Source organism: Peromyscus eremicus, chromosome 10 (genome assembly GCF_949786415.1).
Source record: "Peromyscus eremicus chromosome 10, PerEre_H2_v1, whole genome shotgun sequence".
In the NCBI taxonomy this organism is placed as follows: domain Eukaryota; kingdom Metazoa; phylum Chordata; class Mammalia; order Rodentia; family Cricetidae; genus Peromyscus; species Peromyscus eremicus.
Genome location: NC_081426.1, coordinates 30,935,426 through 30,956,794, shown reverse-complemented (window position 1 = coordinate 30,956,794; position 21,369 = coordinate 30,935,426). Strand labels below are relative to the sequence as shown.

At 45.8% G+C, this 21,369-nt stretch overlaps 1 protein-coding gene across 1 annotated transcript in view; it reads left to right on the top strand.

The window, feature by feature from the left end:
• Positions 1-21,369, top strand: part of Tbc1d14 (TBC1 domain family member 14) — a 93,953-nt gene that overhangs the window by 32,990 nt on the left and 39,594 nt on the right. Inside the window, exon 4 of the mRNA XM_059275766.1 lies at positions 13,118-13,238. Within this exon, the coding sequence (XP_059131749.1) occupies positions 13,118-13,238 (121 nt within the window). The remainder of the gene's footprint in view (positions 1-13,117; positions 13,239-21,369) is intronic.

Here is a 21,369-nt window from a genome sequence, read left to right as displayed (position 1 = left end):
AGATGGTCCTCACAGGGGCAGCAGAAAGTTCTTGAGCACTTCCCACCCCTTTGTTCCCCTTCACTACAGATTGAACCCTGGACTTCGTGTGGTCTAGGCAGGTGTTCTGTCACTCAATTTTCTTAGTAATAATGCCAGTGAACGTGTTTGCTGAGGGACCTAATAAATTCTTGGAATGAACCTTGGAAAGAAGGACTAAGAAAGCCTTGTTCTTTATGGGTCTGTATTCCTTCTGTCCATGTTTGGAAGACTTCTTCGTGAGTTTTTAAATTGTGGAGTTAACATTTTTTGTTGTCCTATATTATATAAACTAAAACTACAGAAGGCTGAGGAAGTTGAAGGAGACATGAGGCCGCCTTCATGAGGCTGTGGGCTTTGTACTGCAGGAGAACAGAAGGGTCCTCCTATCGCCTTCCTTCCCTCCCCTTCCTCCCCACGGTGGATCAAGTGACATTGCATTCCTTGGAGTCGCCACCTCCTTGTTCCAGACAAGGTCACTGACTGTTGAGCAAATGTTCCTAGTGGAGCTCCAGACATAGGGTTTCTCTGTCGAGTGGTGGTGGAGCTGACAACTGCCTGTGGAGGGGGCTTCTACAGGACTGAGGGTTGGCATGTGGGTTGATAACAGCCCCAGGAGAACCAAGCTGTAGTTAACTACTGGTGGGCTTAGAGCTGTTCTCTTCTAGAACTTGAAGTTGTTAGATCTTTCTTGTTTGTTTTTGAGCCAGTGTCTCACTGTGTATCCTGGAGCTCTCTGTATAGTTCAGGCTGACTTCAAATGCTTGACTCTCCTGCCTCAGCTTCTGGAGTGCTGAGTTTATGATTCTCTTCACACCTAGGGTGTTCTATTTTTTGTATTTTTTTTTTTTTTTTTTTTTTTTTTTTTTTTTTTTTCGAGACAGGGTTTCTCTGTGTAGCTTTGCGCCTTTCCTGGAACTCGCTTTGGAGACCAGGCTGGCCTCGAACTCACAGAGATCCGCCTGCCTCTGCCTCCCAAGTGCTGGGACTAAAGGCGTGCGCCACCACCGCCCGGCATAGGGTGTTCTATTTTTTAAGACAAGGTCTCAGTAGCCTAGGCTCTTGGACTTATATGTAGCCGAGGATGACCTTGAACTTCTGATCCCTCTGTTGTCACCTGATTTTTGTTTGTCTGTGTAACAGCCCTGGCTGTCCTGGAATTTGCTCTGTAGACTAGGTTGGCTTTGAACTCAGAGAGATCTGCCTGCGTCTGCCTCTTGAATGCTGGGATTAAAGGTGTGCACCACCATGGCTGGCCTATTGTCACTTTCTGAATACTGGGATGACAGGCTTGTGCCATCATGCCTGGTTGATGGATGCTAGTGATCAAACCCAGGACTCCCTAAATGCTAGGCAAGCAATTGAATTTCATCCTTAGCTCTACCTGTTCATTATTTTTTAAAGATCTATTTAATTTTAATTTCATTGTGCGTGCACATGTGCGTGTGCAAGATGCCAGATTTCCTGGAGCTGGAGTTGAGGAACTAAAGTCAAGCCCACTAGAAGAGCAGGAAGTTCTTTTAACCACTGAGTCATTTCTCTAGCTTCTGTCTGGTTTTGTAAAACAGTATCTACAGTTGTGAATGAGAGAGAATTCTCCCCCTAGTGGTTTTCAATTGGGTGTTTGCACAGTGAGTCACATGATATGGTCCACTTACATACTTAACATTTACATGGCTTCTCCATGTAGCAGTGTCTAACATAGCAAGTAGTCACAGGTGTTGCTTACAGGGCAGTTTGTACAGTGCTATTCTACTTCTGAGTGTGAAGTAACAGTGGGGTTCGTTATCAGAAGGCTGCCTGTCCTGTCTTGTTTGCTTTGTCCTGGGGCTGCCTCCTGGCCCGGGGACCTACGCACTCAGGCTCTGCTGCCCCACTTTGCCTACCTTCTCTGCCTCCACCCTCCCTGTGACTGGTGAGGCGCCCCACCCCTTCCCTTCCAGCTGATCTGCTCCTTCCTGCAAGCCTTCTCCTTTCAGAACAGGTGGAAGGAGGACACAGTGGTGTGGCCGTGACACTGTGGCCTGCCAGGTATGTGGCACCAGGAGATTCAGAGCATCTGCAGCTGGTCCCTGAGAACTGTGTGGTCACAGTAGAATCATGGCTGTTTCCCCTGTGCTCCTGTTCATGGACAGGTGAGTGGCTGTTATGCCTCTCTAGCTTGGGTAACTGGAGACAGCCAGAGCAGGGTCTCTCCCACTATGGTGGAGGATCTGGTGTGAGGTAACTTGATGCCCTTGATATGGTCGGGAAGTTTCCTTGGGTAGCCCTGTTTAAAATAGACACGCTCCGTTGTGTTTAGGAAGGATACTGGGGATGGAGAGCTCCGAGGCAGTGTTAGTGCACAGGCTTGCCTAGTGCTGGACACCACCACCTGTCCCTCCACCAGCACCCATCCCCGATCGTGATCAGGGTCTGTTTTACTTTGTTTCTGTATAGTTGTGGTATTGCTGAGGAAAACGTGTAGCAGCCCTGTGGCTGTCGAAGTGGCTATCTTTGTTTCCTTGCTTTCTCAAAGCAAGGTTACAGGCAACTGTAGATGGACATACATTCAGATTTTTGAGGGTAGAAAACACTGTGATGGGCTGGAGAGGATCAGCTCTGTTCTTTCTGTGTCTCTCTAGGTCAGTGGTTCTCAACCTTCCTTATGCTGTGACCCTTTACTACAGTTCCTCATGTTGGAGAAATCCCCAACCATAAAATTATTTCATTGCTACTTCTTAACTATAATTTTGCTACTTTTATGAATTGTAAATATCTGATATGCAGGATATACGATATTTGACCCCTGTGAAAGTGTTGTTCAACCTCCCCTCCCCAAGGGATCTCAACTCACAGGTTGAGAACCCTGATCTTGGTGCTTCTTAGCCTCTTGGTGTTTATTTAGTGGCTGGGTGCTGGGAGGAGAATGTAAAATGCACGCATGAGAAGTGCCTGGTTCAGCTTTAGGCTGCAGGAAAGTGACCTGTAGCAGGTAGCTGTGACTGGGAAATGGGCCAGCAGCTCTTCTGGAGATGAGTGCTGCAGTTCAGCTTTGGATTCTGATGTCATGAACCAAAGGAGGGAGAGAACAAGGAGTGATGGCTGAATCCAATAGCAAGCTGCATGCCCCTCAGACGTGCAGAACTCCGAGGGTGGAGGCTTTTAGCTTTACTTCCTTGACACCTCAGCAGGGTTTTAGAAATCCCTTAGGGGTGTCTGGCTGGTTGAACCTGCTCCACCAGGGCAGGGGCTGTCATCCACCCACTCCTCCAACACCTCATCCTAGTTCCGTGCAGCTGATGTCTCTTGGATGGCTCTAGATCCTGGCTTCCTCTATTGCAAGTATACAGTAGTAATCCTTCTGTAACCCTTATAAAAATTCCTTGGCCAAGAATTTTACCTTTTATTTGTAAGACAGTCTTATGTAGCCTAGGCTGTCCCCAGACTTACTGTGTAATCAAGTGTGACTTTAAACTTCTGGTCCTTTTGTTCCCACCTTCTGAGTGCTGGAATTACAGGCATGTACCAGAGCACTTGGTTTATGCTGGGCTGGGAATGGAGTCTCGGATCTCATGTATGGTATGCAAGGACTCTGCCTACTGAACTATGTCCTCGGTGCCTGAACAAGCATGTTGTATGTATCTAGGACCTATTTCAGGCACTACAGATGAAGCAGTGAGTAGCAGAGGCACTGTGCAGCCTTGGGAGCTTTATAGCTGGTGAAGAAACATATTAGACAGCAGGTTGACATTGTCCCTGTGTCCTCTGTGACTGCTTTCTGAGAGGGCAGGTGCCAGGTGCTGCCCTGCATAGTGTCTTGTTGTCAGTGAGCATTCATATTGCTTTTGAAGTCATCTTTTAATTTCAGTACATCCCAAAAGTTAATGGGGGACAAGTGTAATGATACTTATGAAGCCAGAGGCTACACAGATGAGGTTTAACAATAGGGCATGGACTTTGGCTCTAAGTGCTTGCTGGAGTCTCCTCGGCTGCTGACATGCTCCAGGCTTCACAGGCCAGAGTGCTGGCACTGAATGTGGGACATTGTTAATGGTTCTTAGCCTCCAGAACCTCTCATTTATCCATAATTTTGTGTTTATAATTATTTTTTTTCTTAAAGGATCTCCTGTCTAAACTATCAAAGCTCAAAGAGTCCCTAAAACCTGGATCAGCTCCTCCCTGAAAAACAGATGACAGAAACACTGGTTTTAGCCATGTGATAAGATGTTGGGGACAGTGCTGGGTGATATAGACCAAAGCCCCGAAACCCAGGTGTGTGTGTGTGTGTGTGTGTGTGTGTGTGTGTGTGTGTGTGTGTGTGTGAGAGAGAGAGAGAGAGAGAGAGAGAGAGAGAGAGAGAGAGAGAGAGAGAGAGATTTAAAAATAATTTAATGTTCAATCAGTACTTCATGTTGAGAACACTTTGTAGACAGAAAACAGGCCACTGGTGGGTCATCTCTGCCCATGACCTTTCTGCATCTCTAGCATGGAGCTGCAAGTAAGTGTCAAGGGAGCTCCATGACTTGTCCTTCATCCCAGATGGTTCTCACAATGGTTCAAGGAAGAAGTTAGCCTTATCTCCATGTAGAATGAAGATCATGGGAGCCCAGGGCTCTGAGATGGTGGTTGTTTGCCCTGGGCCGCTGTTCTGCAGGGGCAGAGCTGGCAGAATCAGCTGGTCTCCATGTAGCTCCTTTGCTTCACTTCTGAGTTCAGCATGGGGACAGGAGCTTGTTCCCACTGTACAACTGTCTGGATATAGACAGGTGCTTCAGCTACCTGAACTGGGAATGCCAGTGTGTGGCTGGGTTCAGAATTGGGGCTTTTCTTACCAGGAAGACCGTTTCTTTTCACCCCTTGATTCTGTAAACAGGTGATACAGGAATGAGGTAGCTGCATAAAAGAGGTGGACAGTGAACATCTGCTTTACCATTCTCTCCCTTTCCTGCCTTTCCTTAGAAGTTGGATAGAACAGGAGAATGTTTTCCTGTGCTGCAAACCACTCTACTGACAGGAGCTAGCCACTCATCACATGCACTGAGAAAAAAACCAGACTCGTGGGCCATGTCTGGTGGAGCAGATGCCATTTATTTTCTGGCACTTGCCTTGGGGAGGCCTGAGTGCCAGGTAGGTGGCCTGGGGAATTTACCCAGTACCTTGGAATAGTACCACTGGTCTTAACCAGAAGCCACAGGTGATGTTTACAATAACTTCTGTGGGGCAGGAGCTCCATGCTAGAACAGCGTGCAAAGAAGGTCAGTATGTATCTGAGCAGCTATTTCAGTTAGAAAGTGTTTGGACAGATGAAGGTGAAACTTGCCATGTAACTCAGGTTTCCTTGGGATACAGCAGCCTGCATTCCTGTACTCCTAAACCTGTGGTCCTCCTTCTGTTCCTATGCATGGTTCTGGTTCCTATTGTTTTTGGACACTATCTCCTTAGCCATAGGGAGGAATCCGGGCTGGTGGTGGAGTAGTGCTTGGTGTATTCCTGGAAGGAGGACCTGTGGTTTAGGTTTAATCTTGGAAAGTCAAGGGGTAGGGGCTCAGACTTAACATGGGAATCTGAACAAAGTGGGCCAGTTCTGTGCTTTCCCCACATGTGAGGTTCTTGAGGGGAAGATACTGCTTCCTGTGCTATGTCCCACCAGTAGCTGAACATAGTGTCTGATACACATCTGGTTGAGATGTGTTGCTGTCCACATAGCTCCTGTAGATGGCATTCACAGGGCCTGTTCTGGCTGGGCCTTCAGTCACCCTGGCAGCTGCCTTCCCAGCACAGAATTACCCACTTTGTATTGGTAGCTGAATCTGGGTAGGGTGTATCTCTTGAGCATCCTGATTTTAGTGGCTCTAGGAGGTGGGTGATAGAGGTTAACAGGTAGTCTGCCTACACACACACACCACCACCACCACCACCACCAACAACAACAACAACAACAACAACAACAACAAAATAAACACTTTGAGGGGGCATGAGGAAAGATAGGGAACAAGAGAAATGAGAAATGATTGATAGCTTAATGGGTATCTTGACCTCTGTCTTTTTCTTTCTCTCATCCCCTGTGTTGGACATTCCTTCTAGTTGCTTCTTACATCACCACCTGTACTTCAATAAGACAATTTGTTTGGGGCTTCATGGAGGTTCACCTACCTGGTTTATGGTCTGTGCCTTGAGCAAGTGTGCCTGGGCCTGACTGGAACATGCTCAGTGCTGGGCTCTGCCCTCAGCACCATGCTTCCTTACCTTAGTACAGTGGTTCTCAACCTTCCTAATGCTGTGACCCTTTAATACAGTTCTTCAGGTTGTGGTGACCTCCAATGGTAAAATGATTTTCGGTGCTACTTCATAACTGTAATTTTGCTATTGTTAAGAATTGTAGTATAAACATCTGATGGTCTTAGGCAACCCCTGTGAAAGGGTTATTCCACCCCAAAGGGGTTGAGACTCACAGGTTGAGAACCACTACTTTAGTAGGTAGCTTGCAGAATTGTGGAGGTTAGAAAAGAGGCTCAGAAGAAATGGCTACCAAGGTTAGAGCTAGGGTGCAGGTCCAGCTTTGGCTGCCCCTGTGATGCCCTTGGCCTGCTTGGATCTGCTCCACTGAATGCCTTGCCTTTGGTCCCTCCCACCTCCCTCCAGGCTCAGTCTGAAGGCTGGGTTCCTCCCTGCTACTGCTGTTTCTAGATTGGGGCAGGAGATGAGCCTCCTAGAAGCACAATATGTAAGGCCCAGTAAAGAGTTCCTGGGGTGTGTTAATCACATAGGGTGTATGGATGCCATTCTTTATCATGCCCCCTCCGGACTCTGTTCATGCTGCCCATGAGGCAAAGCAAAGGATTATACCTGAGTGCAGTGATTTGAATCAAAGCTTTTTGTTGTTGTTGTTGTTGTTTTGTCTTTTTTTTTTTTTCCCCAGAGCTGAGGACCGAACCCAGGGCCTTGCGCTTGCTAGGCAAGCGCTCTACCACTGAGCTAAATCCCCAACCCCTGAATCAAAGCTTTTATGTCAGCAGCTGAGCAAACTCATTTAGTTCCTCTTTTAAAAGGCTTTGGTTTGTGGTGTCAGTGGAATGTCACTGAATAATTTCATTTTGCCTTTAACTTTTCCCTTGCTAAGGCCATTTCTGCTGATCACCAAGAACTCGTTTATACTTGCTGGGGTTTGTTGCTGGGTCTGCAGAAAACTCAAGTGCTTCCTGGGGCTCAATTACCTATGGGAGTTAAGCAGTGGAGGTGTGATGCAGTGGAGGTGTGATGCAGTGGGGGAGTGATGCAGTGGGGGAGTGATGCAGTGGGGGAGTGATGCAGTGGGGAATGATACAGTGGGGGAGTGATGCAGTGGGGGAGTGATGCAGTGGGGGAGTGATGCAGTGGAGGAGTGATACAGTGGGGGAGTGATGCTGTGGTGGAGTGATGCTGTGAGGGAGTGATGCAGTGGGGGAGTGATGCAGTGGAGGAGTGATGCAGTGGGGGAGTGATGCAGTGGGGGAGTGATGCAGTGGGGAATGATGCAGTGGGGGAGTGATGCAGTGGGGGAGTGATGCAGTGGGGGAGTGATGCAGTGGGGGAGTGATGCAGTGGGGAGTGATGCTGTGGGGGAGTGATGCAGTGGGGGATGATGCAGTGGGGGAGTGATACAGTGAGGAGTGATACAGTGAGGAGTGATGCAGTGGGGGAGTGATGCTGTGGGGGGTGATGCAAAAGTGTTTTATTTTCTAGTGACAAACATCTGGCTTTGCAGTGGCTATTTCTTGTTTATTCACTCTAAAACAGATTATACATTTTCATGGTTCATAGTTCAAAAAGTACAATGGAGTTTGTGGTAGAAAGTTGCATATCACATCTAGTAACTTATCCCAGAGTAGTGGCTATTAGCAGGGAGTCCATGCCTAGACAAGCAGAGGTTGACACTTGTATCATATGGCTTCCTTGATACTGTTAGGACCCTGGCTTTTGTCTGTGACAATAGATAGTTCTCAGTCTCTAAGAAAATGTCCCTTGTCCTTCTTAAAGTTATTTTTAAATGTATCACAAACTTTTGGTTTTCACTCTCTATGACATTTAAAAAAATAACATTGTGTTTCAGTCAACATATTTCATTGCTTTGTCTTCCATTTTTCGGGCATTCAGTAGGGACGGTGGGTAGTGGCTCCATTGTTGTCCAGTGCAGCCCCCAACCTTTTGTCTGCAGGTAAGGAGAGTTTCTGCCTCAGATTTGGTGTTCTTCTTGACACCTGGTACCTGGTCTCTCTTGCCTTTTTGCAGGGGTCTATCTTGTATCTACTCCCTGCTGTACAGGGTACCCCAGGGAGCCTTAAGAGTAAAGCCTGCTAGGAATTGGAAGAGGCTGTGTGTGTGCTGGAACCATAGGAGGCCCCAGGTAAATGTGTCAGCAACTGTCTTGCTCCCAATTCTAGTGACACCCTGTGTGGCTCACACTTGACATTGTACTAAGAGTTTTTTCCTCGCTTCACGGAACCTGACTACCACTGCTTTGAACATCACGTTGTCTTGGGTGTCTTTATCTTTTCCCACATCATTAATTAACTATTGAGATGAAAATCATGACTTGCCACCGGATAAAACATCTACAGTTCAGCTTTGCCTGTCCGTGGTTATTTAGCCCTCACTTCTAGCTGTTAAAATCATACTTAGTCCCTTGTACTTGGCCGTGGGTTCACCACTGACACTTCCTCTGCCATCCCCCTGGTCTTAGTGTCTCTGAGAGGTTGAGACGACTTCAGTAGAATTCTGAATCACCTTGGTGCAGGTAGCTTCTGGGGCTGGTAGAGGCGCTCTGGCTACTGATTCTTAGACCACCTTCTTTGGGAATTCCCTGTTCTCACAGACTAGCTCATTCTCTGCAAATCTCTGTGTTTTTGGGGTGCTGAGCGCTGACACATAGCAGTGTGGGGGGGTTGTTGGCACTAGGAGTCCCTGCTCTTCAGTGCTCACTCATTGGAAAACCATGGAATCACCTGATGGGTGGGAACAGCTCTCCTGCAGGCCAAGAATGTGGCTATGCTGAGCTCTGGCCTCCACCTCATTTAACATTCCTGTCACCTATTTCCAAACACTGATGGACCTGGGGAGCAGCCTGTGGGATAGGGATGGAGGTGGAGCCAGGCCACATGCCACAAAAAAAACAGGTTCAAGTCATTGGCACAGCTTGAGGACAGGACTAGTGTGAGCCATTTCTGCCGCTAGGGTGTGGTGCTTGTAGATGTATTTGGGGCCTCAGGTCCAGGGCAGTACGGTGCCTGAAGGATAGCTGGAGAAAGGGCAAGGAGTTGTGCACAGGTAGGACAGGCTTCTTCCTGGCTCGTAGACAAGGCAGCTACTTACTGGAAAGAGGCCTTCCTTCACCTGGAACTTCAGTCACTGAATACAGTTGAGGCCTTAAGAAATATGGCAGGAATGAGGTCTGGAGGCTGCTCAGTCCCAGCCTGCAGAGGAGCTTCTTCCCCAGACTGCTACCTTGAGAAAGAGATTCTGTGCCTCCTCCGTGGAAGGGGGATTTGAGTGAGCATCTGGGAAGAAGTGAGTGGGGAGGAACTAAGACAGGCTTGCCCCAGGGCAGAGGGCACCACATTAGTGTGTGTACACTAACACACAGGACTTGTGATCTGGAGTCTGAGGTGGTCAGGGAGCTGTGTGGGCGGTGTGGTCAAGGAGTATATGGATTGGAAGTAGGGCTCTGGGCACTGCACTGTGTGTGGATAGCTAGCTCAAGGCACTGCTGCAGACCTTCCATCTGCTCAATATTCTGGGTCTCTTGGGTCAGAGACTGCTTGGGGGTCAGCAGCTATCTGTCCCTAATATTTCAGGAAGGTTACTTTACCTCTTTGAAACACAGATGTATCTTCCCACCGAGGAGCCACAATTTTCTGGGGATACAGAACAAAGGAGTCCAGCGTTTATGAGAACAGTTTTCTCTAAAGTACCTCTTTGTTGTGGACACTAGCCCCCTGTAGACTATCCCTCACCTTTCTGCCCTCCCTGAGGGCATAGTGGATGTTCTTTCTCCCCTGGTATCTCCAGTCCCCACCTTCCACTGCCCCTTTGTGTGTGTGTGTGTGTGTGTGTGTGTGTGTGTGTGTGTGTGTGTGTGTGTGTGTGTGTATGCACATATGCATGTGGAGGCCACAGGTCAACCTCAGGAATTTTTTTTTTTTTTTTTTTTAGACAGGATCTCTCACTGGAAGCTGGGACTCACTTATTAGGGTAGCTGGCTAGCCCGGGAGCCCCGGAGATCTCCCTGCCTCTGATTCCTGCGTGTGCACCGTGCCTGGCATTTCATTTAGGTTCTGGGGATTTGACTCTGGTCCTCATGCTTGTATGGCAAGCACTTTACTGACTGAGACGTCCCCTCAGCCTCACGTTACCCTTTCTTTCCTAGGATCTACCTCTGCTCTGGGATCACCTTTGTTGACCTTGTGGCGTAAGCAGCATTGTTGTCTCCTTATCTTCAGCGTGTGTAGCAGCTGTGTGTACGTGTGTATTAGTCATATTTCAGCCTCTGTGACAAAACACCCGAGGAAAACATCTTGGAGGAGGGGGCTTATTTTGCCTCATAGTTCCAAAGGCTTCACTTCTGAGTCAGCTGGCTCCATTGCTTCTGGGCTGTGGTAAGACAGGCAGAAAGCTGAGAGAACAGCAGGAAGGGTCCAGGATTAGATAATCCCCTTCAAGAGCACACCCCCTTTGACCTACCTGTAATCAGGCCCTGCCTCCTAATGAATAGCCCATTCAGCTGTGAACTCTACAGTGGATTAACCCATTGATGAAATCAGTCACCTTTCAGTAATGCCACCAGCTGGGGACTGAGCCTTTGGCACATGAGCCCTTTGGAGGACTTCATATTAAACTCGACAGCATTGTTAACCATGCTTTTTCATTCCCCCTGCCCTTGCCTCCTTGCAAACACACATGGTGGTCACTCCACCTGCCAGCAAACATGCTGAATATCTACTGCTTGCTAGTTAGACTCTGGGAGTACAGAGGTGACTCCCTGCTTCCTGCTGGAGATAGAAAGTGGAGGGGAGGGAGCAGAGCCTAAGTTGTAGGAACAGCCCAAAGTAGTGAGTGCTGTGGAAACTGTGCTAGGAGCCTGGAACAAGTGTGAGGGTCTGTTGCTGGATGGAGACAGGCATTCTAAAGTCTCAAAAGATAAACTTGACTACAGCTGCTCCCAGGTCTCTATCCCCTGGGCATTGTAGGCTGATGGTCACTCATGGGGTCACATAGCCTTGGGAAGGGGCCACTGAATACTAGGCAAGAATGGCACCATGGGCATGGGTTCTAAAAGGTGTCTGGAAGATGCTGCCGGACCCTGGGCAGGAGGATTGCACTGGGGCAACGGAGTTCCGGCTTGTGCCTGCCTGCCTGTTCTATGAGCTCACAGTGCCTGGCTGGGCACTGGCTTTGGTCATGTGACTTTCGGTCACCTGGTTCTGAAAGGCACTCTTGTGTGTTCGGAGCACCTGTGTGCGGTGCCATTTTATATGTAGTATTGTGATTGAGGGGTTTCAAGGTGTTAACTATAAAAAAATATTCAAGGTGCTTTCCATAAATCTGTCAGGTTTTTGTTCTTTGTAAGCTTGAGATCTTAGACTGACACTAACCAAGTGGATTTGGATGCTCTTTAGTTTCGTCTTCACTTCTACTGTGCGGTCCCAGACAGCGTGCTTTCAGGTGCTCCTCTTCATCATCCTCTGCCTGCTGTCAGAGTGAATAGCACTATTAATGCTCAGTCTCCCAAAGCACAAATGCAAGAGCCACGTGCCCAGATCCCTTCACATATCCCGTACCTGGTTCTATGTGGGGTCTCACATTCCTTCCCTGGACCTGCAGCAGCATCCCTCCTTACTGCCGCTGCCAGTGCCCGACCTTCCCTTCCCTGGGTCCTGTTTCACCACCCGTGTCAGCTTCCTTCCCCTGAGAGGGCAGCTGCTCTTCAGCAGACGGAACCCTTCCAGTAACTCAGGTGCTTAGCATCTGTGGGTGCCTGAGGCTTTACTTGGTTTAAATTACATAAGTCCTTCTTAGATGGTGAATGAGTTGGAGCTCTAGAGTGCCCAAAGTTCATCTATTTACTTGTTTTTACAAATATAACTAGGAATTTGTATTGGACTGTGAAACCATTTCTGAAGTAGATTCCATTATAACCACAATAGAAACATGGGAAGAAAACAGTGAAACCAGTTCATTTTCATAGTCTCTCTCTCTCTCCCTCTGTTCTCCACTTCTCCCCCCTCCTCCTTTTTCCTCCCTCTTTTCTGACAGAGTCTTGCTATAATGAAGCCCAAGCTGGCCTCAGACTCACTACAAAGCCTAGGCTGGTCTTGAACTTGTATCAATCCTCCTGCTTCAGCATCCAGAATTCAGGGATTATAGGTATACTGTACTATATCTGGTCATTTGTTTCTTTTTGAAGCTTTTGTCATTTTGTTTTGGTATGTTTTTAAACTTACTGGAAAGCTGCAGGCAGGCATGTCTGCTTTTTGGGAGCCCTGGAGGCCATTTGTGTTAATGACTGAACCTGTACAGTGCATCTGAGAACCAGGTTGATTTATAGTTAGGACTTGTAGTTTGGGGAGCTTTTGTTTACATGTTGTTGGGAGAGAAGACCTTGTGACCATCTAAGGAATGATTTTCTTCGATCCTTGGAGGCTGTATAGATAATTAAACAACTGGTCTGAAAGACTGGCTGTCCTTGAAATGTCAGTTTGTAAATGAACTTGTCATCACAAATGGGGTCTCTCTGTCACTTATAGGAAACTGAGGCTCAGGTCACTCTCCTGGTCCAGACTCACAGCTAGTGAATGGCTGAGTCAGGCATTCAGTTCATCTTAGCCAGCTTCTGCTGATGTACTTTATTGTTGAACACATTTCTTATTCTAAATTTCAGAATAGTTGACCAATAGCAAGCTTCTGTCTGAGATCTGTGTCTGTGTAGTTCTGTGTCTGTGCAAGCCAAGTCTGAGGTGTTAACGTGTACTTGGAGCCCATAGTCCCTCTCAAAGTTTGATTTGTTCATGTCAGCCTGTCTTTGCTGTTGCAGTGTCTCTATAACACACAGAAATGGCCTAGCCCTTTTCTTTTCTTTCTATAGGAATTTGCTTGCTAGAAAACAAAATGCAAGACTTGATAGACAGAGGGACTTGGGATGGAAACTGTTTGGAAAAGTCCCACTCCGAGAGACTGCTCAGAAAGATTCAAAGAAAACACAAAAGGTAAGCCACTGGTGTGTGAGGGTGTGCTCATGAACCATACAGGTGACTCTTGCTGAGCCTTGAAGTTGGAAAGCCCTCTGTGTTTGCCATGTGCCTGGGTTCTTAAATTGCATTCAGTCTGTGCAAGGATTTAACTCTCTTTACCTCTTTACAGCTTGTAACATGCACACAGGGAGGTTCAGCTGGGCTTTAGATATCTAAACTTGATGAATTTTAGTCAGTCTTTCCAGTAACTGTTGCAGATGTATTTATAATCAAGCTTTTATTGTGTTTTGATACTCAAGTCTCCGCACATTTCTTGGAGCTTAAATCCTTCATTTTGCTCTGGGATATGTGGACTAGGCCATCATGCTCCCAGGCTTTGGGAGGACCTTGCCCCTTGTTGTCTGCCAGGCCTGCACCAACATCCCACTGACTTCCTTGCTCCTCAAGTCTGCAGCTGGAACACCTGCTTATCTTCTCAGGGAGGAGCCCATGCCAAATGGTGGCAGCCCTTAGGCATCCCTAACTATTAGCACCAGCAACTTCTTCGAGGCTCTGATCCTGTTTACCTTGAAGGTCAGCTATTGCCCAAGTACTATGGCCCTGAAACCTGTTGCCTTGAGGGTCTGCTGTTGGCCAAGTGGTTGTAGTCTTCTTTCCACCTTAGATTTATACTCACTGACAGTTGTTCTCTGGACCCTCTTGAGAACCAAGTAAGTGTCAGTCCTCATGACTGACATTGGGGTTTGGGAAAGGACATGGCCCAGTTCAGGCAGACAAGGCCCACCTAAGGCAGGGCATGGAAAGTAGACAGGTTTTTCTCTCTGAGATGGCACAATTGATATGAGGATTGTTTGCTGAGGAGTTACTATGTGCTAGTTTTAAATAGTAGTGTTTGTGCTTCTGGTTTCTTTAAAACAATGACCGTGATATTCCCTGGGCCTTAGGTCTAAGGGTTGTGTTACAGATGCATCACCTGGCACTAGGCCTCCTACTGTCGCTTGTTCTCTGCGATTTGATCAGTTGTGGCATTCTGTAATGGTCTCCACCTGCTGCAAAAAAGATTCTTTGGCTATGGGGAAGAGCTATACTTCTCTGTGTATATGAAGATGCTATTTAGAATTCAGTTGGGAATTATACTAGTTTAGAAGATTGACTGTAGTAGATTGTCCTGTAGGGTCCGTGACCTCACCAGCCATGGGTAGTTGGATAGATTTATAGTGCTGGGCAGGATTCCCTCCTATTAAGTGGGCCTTAAGTTCAGTGAGGTGGCTGTTGGTTACCCCTAAGATATGAGTGCCACTATTGCACTCCTGGATATTTCTTGTCATGCTGGTCATTGTTGTAGTTTATAGGCTTTACAGCTGAATAGGGATTTTAATTGTTTTTCTCCCTTGGCAACATGTATAACACCTTCTAATACTGTGAGTGTTAGTCCTCAGGAATGAGGCTTCCAGGTCAATTTCAGCTGGCTCCTTCCAAGTATTCTGTATCTGAAGTATGTGGTATCTTTAGTAGTATGTCTTATCTTCAAGTTCTGGGAGATAACCAAAGACACTGACAATAGCTTGCCTTATTTCGGAAGTCTCATGAACTTCTATGACCAAAAACTCAAAGGAAGGGTTGTCATGTCTGGCACATGACATATCTTCATTTTTTTGTGTACATATACTTATATATGTATTTTTAAATAAACATAGCATGTTCTTCTATGGCTTTTCTATTATGCTTATTGTTCTTTAGCTCTCCTCTCTCCCTCAACATTGCCTTCCCCTGCCCAGATCAAGAAGAGGGTGGGTAGAAACTGTAAGAACCAGAGGACCAGGACATCTACTGTAAGATAGTGTATATGCAAATGACAGGGAACTGAACTCATCAAATCTTAATGTTGTCACCTAGACAGGGCCTGCTCGGTAATCCTAACATGATGGGGGGAATATCACAAGGTCCTCCCCCTAGATGAAGAGCTGCAGGCAACTGATGGCTGCTGAGAGAGGAAGAATCAGTCTTTTCCAGAGATGAGCTCCCGATAGGTTATCCAGTGCCAGGTGACCATCCCTAAACACGTAGACATTTGAGCGATACTAAATGAACTTAGCAAATTGTATGTGTGCGTGTATGTGTGTGTGCACACATATACATGAAATACATAAAGTATGAATATATGTATATATATTTTATGTATATGTAATAAAATAGTTAAAGAAGACATTGTGAATTTGAGAGAGAGTGGGGCGACACATAGGAATACTTGAAAGGGGAGAGGGTGGTGCAGAAAGGATGTATACGTAGTGTCTATGTATGAAATTCTCAAAAAACTGAACAAACAAACAAAAAAGCAAAACTACCCCACCTTGTGAGGAAGATGCAGTCATTGTCTTCAGCTTACTGAGGAAGCATGGAGGTGCAGAGACTGAGTGACTTGTGCAGAGTCATAATAGTTAAAGAATGGCAGAGCTGGAATGCCATCCTATGTCGTCAGGAGAGCTGAGCCTCAGGAACAGAGGGGAGGTTTTCTGTGACCTGAGTGGTGTGCTGGTGCCCTCTCTGATGGGAGGGCTTACCTTAGCTAAGTGTGGTAAGCTCACTTGCAATTCCATGTTGGGGAAGAAGGACCTGGCCCAGCTAAGGTCATTGTGGAGTGCCAAGGACAGGGCTGATGACTGTTAGGTATAGGGTATGCAAAGATGAGGCAGGTTTCCACACAGTACATTTTCATGCCTTTGCAAATAAAAATTGTTAGAATATTGTCTGCCATTCCCCTGGAAGACTCACTAAGGTTATCAGTTTTGGAATTTATCTTTGTAAATTATACATTTTGATTTTGAGTCATTGTGGAAGCTTATTAAGTAAGCATACAATTAAATGTGAGTTTGTATGCAAAACTCAGCTGTAACTTTCTTAGAAGATGAAGTAATGGTATGCAGTAAAGAATCTATACTTAAGGGGGAATGACAATTATGTTAATGGACATCCGGGTGGGTCCTGAGAGCTCTTGCTTCATGTATTATCTGCTCTGGAATCTTACTGGTGAACTGCGATGCAGAGGCCAGCTGGCTGTGCAGTAACATGGTTCTGCTGAGAAGACCTCTGACTTCAGCTATCAATAATGAAGAAAGTAACAATACCCCATGCATGAGTCACACAATCCTGCCTAGGACCTGTTTGTATATGCTTTATGACTCTGGTCCTCCCAACTCTCAGGTCTGACCCCAAGCTGGCAAAGCCAGAGAGGGAGTCAGGGTCAGGACTTCTGGGCACCACTGGCTTGAGCTGGCTTTTGTCACGATCGTTAGCTCTGACTTTCCAGAGGTCAGAGTTGTACCCTTGATTTTCTCTACTTGTGATCTGAGACGGTGACAGTAACTCTGTGTAGGGCTGAAACATAAACAAGTGCCCAGGATCCTCCGTATTCCCTTTTCTTCCTTCTGGAATTGTTTTTCTTTCTTGGAGAAGCATCATCCAATGGTGCTTTAAGAACTTAAACTTTGAGACTGCTGTGATGCTCAGTGGGGGAAGGCACTTGCTGCCAAGTCTAATTCCCAGAGTGCAATCTATGGGATCCACATAGTGGAAGGAAAGAACTGACCATGGAAAGTTGTGTTTTGACCTCTGTGCAGAGGCACAGCAGTACAAGTGTACCAACACACATGTGCATACACACACACACACACACACACACAAATAAATGTAAAAAGAAAAAAAAACATGGGCTTTGGAGACAGACTGCCTGGGTTTGTGTTTCAGCTGTCACAATTTGGCTGTGTTACTTAGGACAAGCTATTCAATCTCTCTGAGCTTCATTTTGCCATCTATACAATTTGGAGGAAATGTGCCTATCTCCCAGGTGGTGAGGATTAAGTAAGTGAATCGTGCTATATGCTTAGAATGGTATTGAGCACAGTAAGTGTCGCAGAAGTGCTTGCTGTTATCATTGTTTTTTTTTTTTTCTTGACAAGCTAACCCTGAGCTTGTCAAGAGAAACTGAGCACAGTGTGACAATAAGCTTGAGCCATTGAGCAGACCCCATGCATTTGCTTGTTCAGCAAGCATTGCTTCATGCTGCATCAGGCTGTGTCCCAGGCAGCAAGGGCATGAAAGCATGTGTGCTGCCATGGCTCCTCCAGAGCTTGTGGTAGGACAAGGGGACAGGTGTGCACAGCAGCCAAGGCTCTGGATTCCTTTCACTTGTCTGACCTTGGGCCAGCTGTCTCTTTTGGGTTTTGTCAGGTGTGGACTTGGTATTAGAATACTTACCTGTGGTGTTGCTATAACTGAAGAGATAGTGTATGCAGTGTATTTTGCCCAGAGTTGGTCAAGGGATGGATGTTGTGATTTCCAGTTAATAAATAGGCCCACTTCGTCATAGAAGTACTCTGTGTGCTTTGCCTCAGGCACCTGGCCTCATTTGATCTGAGTCACGTTCTTGTGGCTTGGCCTCAGAGACTTCAGTTTTTTTGGAGGGATGGGGGGAATGTTGAAATGTTACTTGCCAGTTATCTTTTCAAATTTCATAAAAATCTTGAAATTAAGTCATGCTTTCCATTAGCTTACATGATGATTTCAGAGACACTTTCTTAGGGGAAACAAAAATGACCAAGGATAAGAGAATGAAACTAAAGCCGTGATTCTTGAAGTGCAGTCACCAGATGAGGCTTGTCTTCATTACCTGCATATATAACAAAACCTGGATTTTAGCAACTACAGATAATCCCAAGGGCGGTAGCTGTGCAGTGGGAATGTTGGCTATTGGGAGGACAGTAGCCATCACTCCAGCCAGCTACACAGAGGGCCACAAGTACATCCACCAGCATGCAAACTCTCTAGCTACCGAGCTAGAGAGTAAAGGTGCTCCTACCTTCAGTTCTCTACCTACTGGGTTTGAATGAACGGGCGCTCTGGCCACTTAGCAGAATAAAATGGCCCTTGTGAATAAAATGAGGTGGTCTTGTTCTGTGTACACTATTTGCTGTTTGTTGAGGAATTAGCTTAACTGTAAGTAAATAAAGTTGAGCAGAAAGCCAAAGTCCTGGTTCCTGCTGAGGCAGCTGCTGGTTATGGCAACCATAGGCTTACAGAGTCAGTGTTAGCTTTGTATACCCAAGACCATCTTAGATGGTCTTCCAGATAAAGTTAGCTTTTAGATGTTAGAGAACCCCAGAAAGTGGTGGTAAATCCAGGGCAGCTTAGAGTGACATTCATTCTCCTGTGTTCTGGTTTCTGAGAGGTCTGGGACACAAAAGGATTGCACATTACAGGAAGGATATATCTGGGTGGTCAGTAGAGGTAGCTGAAAGTCTACCTAGTGTCTGACAGGAGCCCAACATTATCAGGAGCTAGTGAGAAAAGGAGATTGTACCTCTGGCTTGTCCTCTCTCACCAACACAGTTGTGGGAAGTGTATGGCTGTTTTACCACAGCAGGGAGACTCAGGGAATTGGAAGACATTTGATGATTGCAAAGAGATGTGCAGGAAAGTGACTTCTTTAAGGTTGGTATGACTCCTGGATTTCTTGCCATGTCAGTCTAGGTACATAGATCTGACCCTATGGTAGTTTAAGTAGAACTGAATGGATAGAGCACATGCAAGTCTCTGGCTGGCCACTGGGTGGTGCACATGTAAGACAGAGTCAAAAGTGCTGAAAACTGAGTTTGGAACCACAATTCGACAGAAAAGCTGGCTGGAGCTTGTAGGTCTTTATGTCTGGAATCCAAATCAGTTACAACAGTGTCAACATTTACACAAGGTCAGATCTTGGAACATAATTTTTGAAAAGTCTATGAGCTGGAGAACTGGATCAGTGGTTAAGAGCACTTGTTCTTACAAAGGATCTGGGTTTGATTCCCAACACCTACATAGAGACTCTCCACTTCCTCAGCATGCATGTGGTGCACAGACATACATGCAGGCAAAACACTCATGTACATAAAATAAATCTAAAACATATTAAAAAGAAAAAGAAAAGTCTGGAATATAGTTCAGAATTATTGGACTTAAGGACTAGGTTGTCTTTTGATGACCAATAGACTCCAATCCTAAAATCAATGTATGTTGTGATTGGGTAACACCTTAAAGAAGCCATTAGAAGAATGCGCCAGCAAGTAGGGCAGACACTCTTGAGAGTGGAAGACAGAAAGCATTAGTTGAAAAATAGGAACTATAAGAAAGAAATGAACATTTATAACAGAAAAATACAACTGAAAACTAGGCAGACCGCTCAATAGCAGAACAAACAAGTTAGGAAAAAAGTAAGCTGTAAGGTAGATTAGTAGAACTTACGCAGTCTAACAGTAGAGATTAAAGGAAGGTCACTGAAGTAGTATAATCTTGAACATAGGTGACACACTAAAATGTTTTAAAATCCAGCAAGATGAGATGGTTTAGCAGGTACAGGTGCTTACACACATGTCTCACAACTTGAGCTGAATTCCTAGATTCCATATAGTTGCAAGAAAGAACCAACTCCTGAAAATTATCCCTTGACTTTCACACATGCTATGTGGACATGTGTGCCGGCACTCACACACAGTCACATACACAATAAATTTTTAAAAAATTAGTAGAAGCCAGAATCACTAAAGTTTGAATTTGTGCCATGAAGTCTTGGAGGAATTCATTAATAAAAAGTATTAGAATAATTAAATGACTCTGTCCCAAATTTGTCAAAAGACATAAACCTACAGATTTAAGTCTAGTCAGTGACCCCATAAACAGGGAAGTTCTAAGAAGCCCATGACCTGACAAGTTGTAACCAAACTGCTGAAAATAAAGGCAAAAATGTCCTATAAGCATCCTGAGAAAAACAGTGCATTGCTTCTTGGGGAATAGTAATTTGAACGTCTACGAATTTCTCATCAGAAACCACAGAGGGGGCTGGAGAGATGATGGCTCAGCAATCAGAGCAGCTACTGCACTTGCAAAGGACCACAGTTAGGTTTCCAACACCCAGGTTGGGCGGCTCAGCCACCTGTCACTTGCGCTCCAAGGGACCCAGTGTCCTCTTTTGAGGCTTTGCTAGCACCTGTAGACACCTGCACATAACCGCTTCCCACATACACACAATTAAAAATACAATAAAAGTCTCAACACACACACACACACACACACACACACACACACACACACACACACACACCCCAAGGGAATCAGTGTTTTTGGACCTGTTGAGAGAAAGAATTGTTGACCCAGAATGTTGTATTGAGAACAAAGGTGAAAGGAAGGAGAGTGTTCCCAGATGAAGACTAAGAACATTTGCTGCAGGAGCCTTGTAGGAGAGCTGGCCAAAGACTATACTTTCAGAGATCATTTCTATAGTGTGTGCGAGAGTTGGCCACTGCAGGGTCATTGCACTAGAAGGAACCCTGGAACATAGGGAGAAAGAGGAACAGAAATGGTAGACATATGGGCAGATTGCAGAATTGCAGATGGGCAAGTCCCAATAGGTTCTTTAAAAATGCGTTTGGTTAGTGTTTGGGTCTTCAGCTGTATGTAGATGTAACATACAAGACAGTCATATACCAGGGGAAGGGCAATGGGTTCCCACTCAAAGTGATAAGATACCGATTCCAATTAGGTCACGGAAAATTACATACACATATTTCAGCTCCTAGTCCAACCATTGAACTATGTAGAAAGATGAACAAAAACATGATAAATTAAAATGGAATTACAAAATTCAGAAAACTCAAAATGAAGGCAGAAAAGAGGAAACAGGGAAGAACAAAGAGAAAAACAAGTAAGATGACACTTAAATTCAGACATACCAAATTATATTACATACAGATGCCTAAGCACACCAATGCTGTCAAAGAGGCTTGGGGAAAAAATGAGTCAATTCTGTCATCTACAAGGAACTCTTCAAATACCCAACATGTAAGATAACACTCTTAAGAGAGAGGAGAAAACGGGGCTGGGGTGTAGTTTAGTTGTAGATTTTGTGCTTAGTGTGCATGAAGCCCTGGGTTCAATCTTTAGCACTTCTCTTAAGGTAGACCTATTAATGTCACTCCAGAGACAGTTTCCAGAGATATTGCCTAATGAAGACCATATAGCTCAGAGTGTTTCTGCACCTAACGCTCATGCATATCTACCAAGCAGAGATGCAGAAAACTGGACCTGTCTACTTTACCAGTGGAGGGTCAGTGCTGCT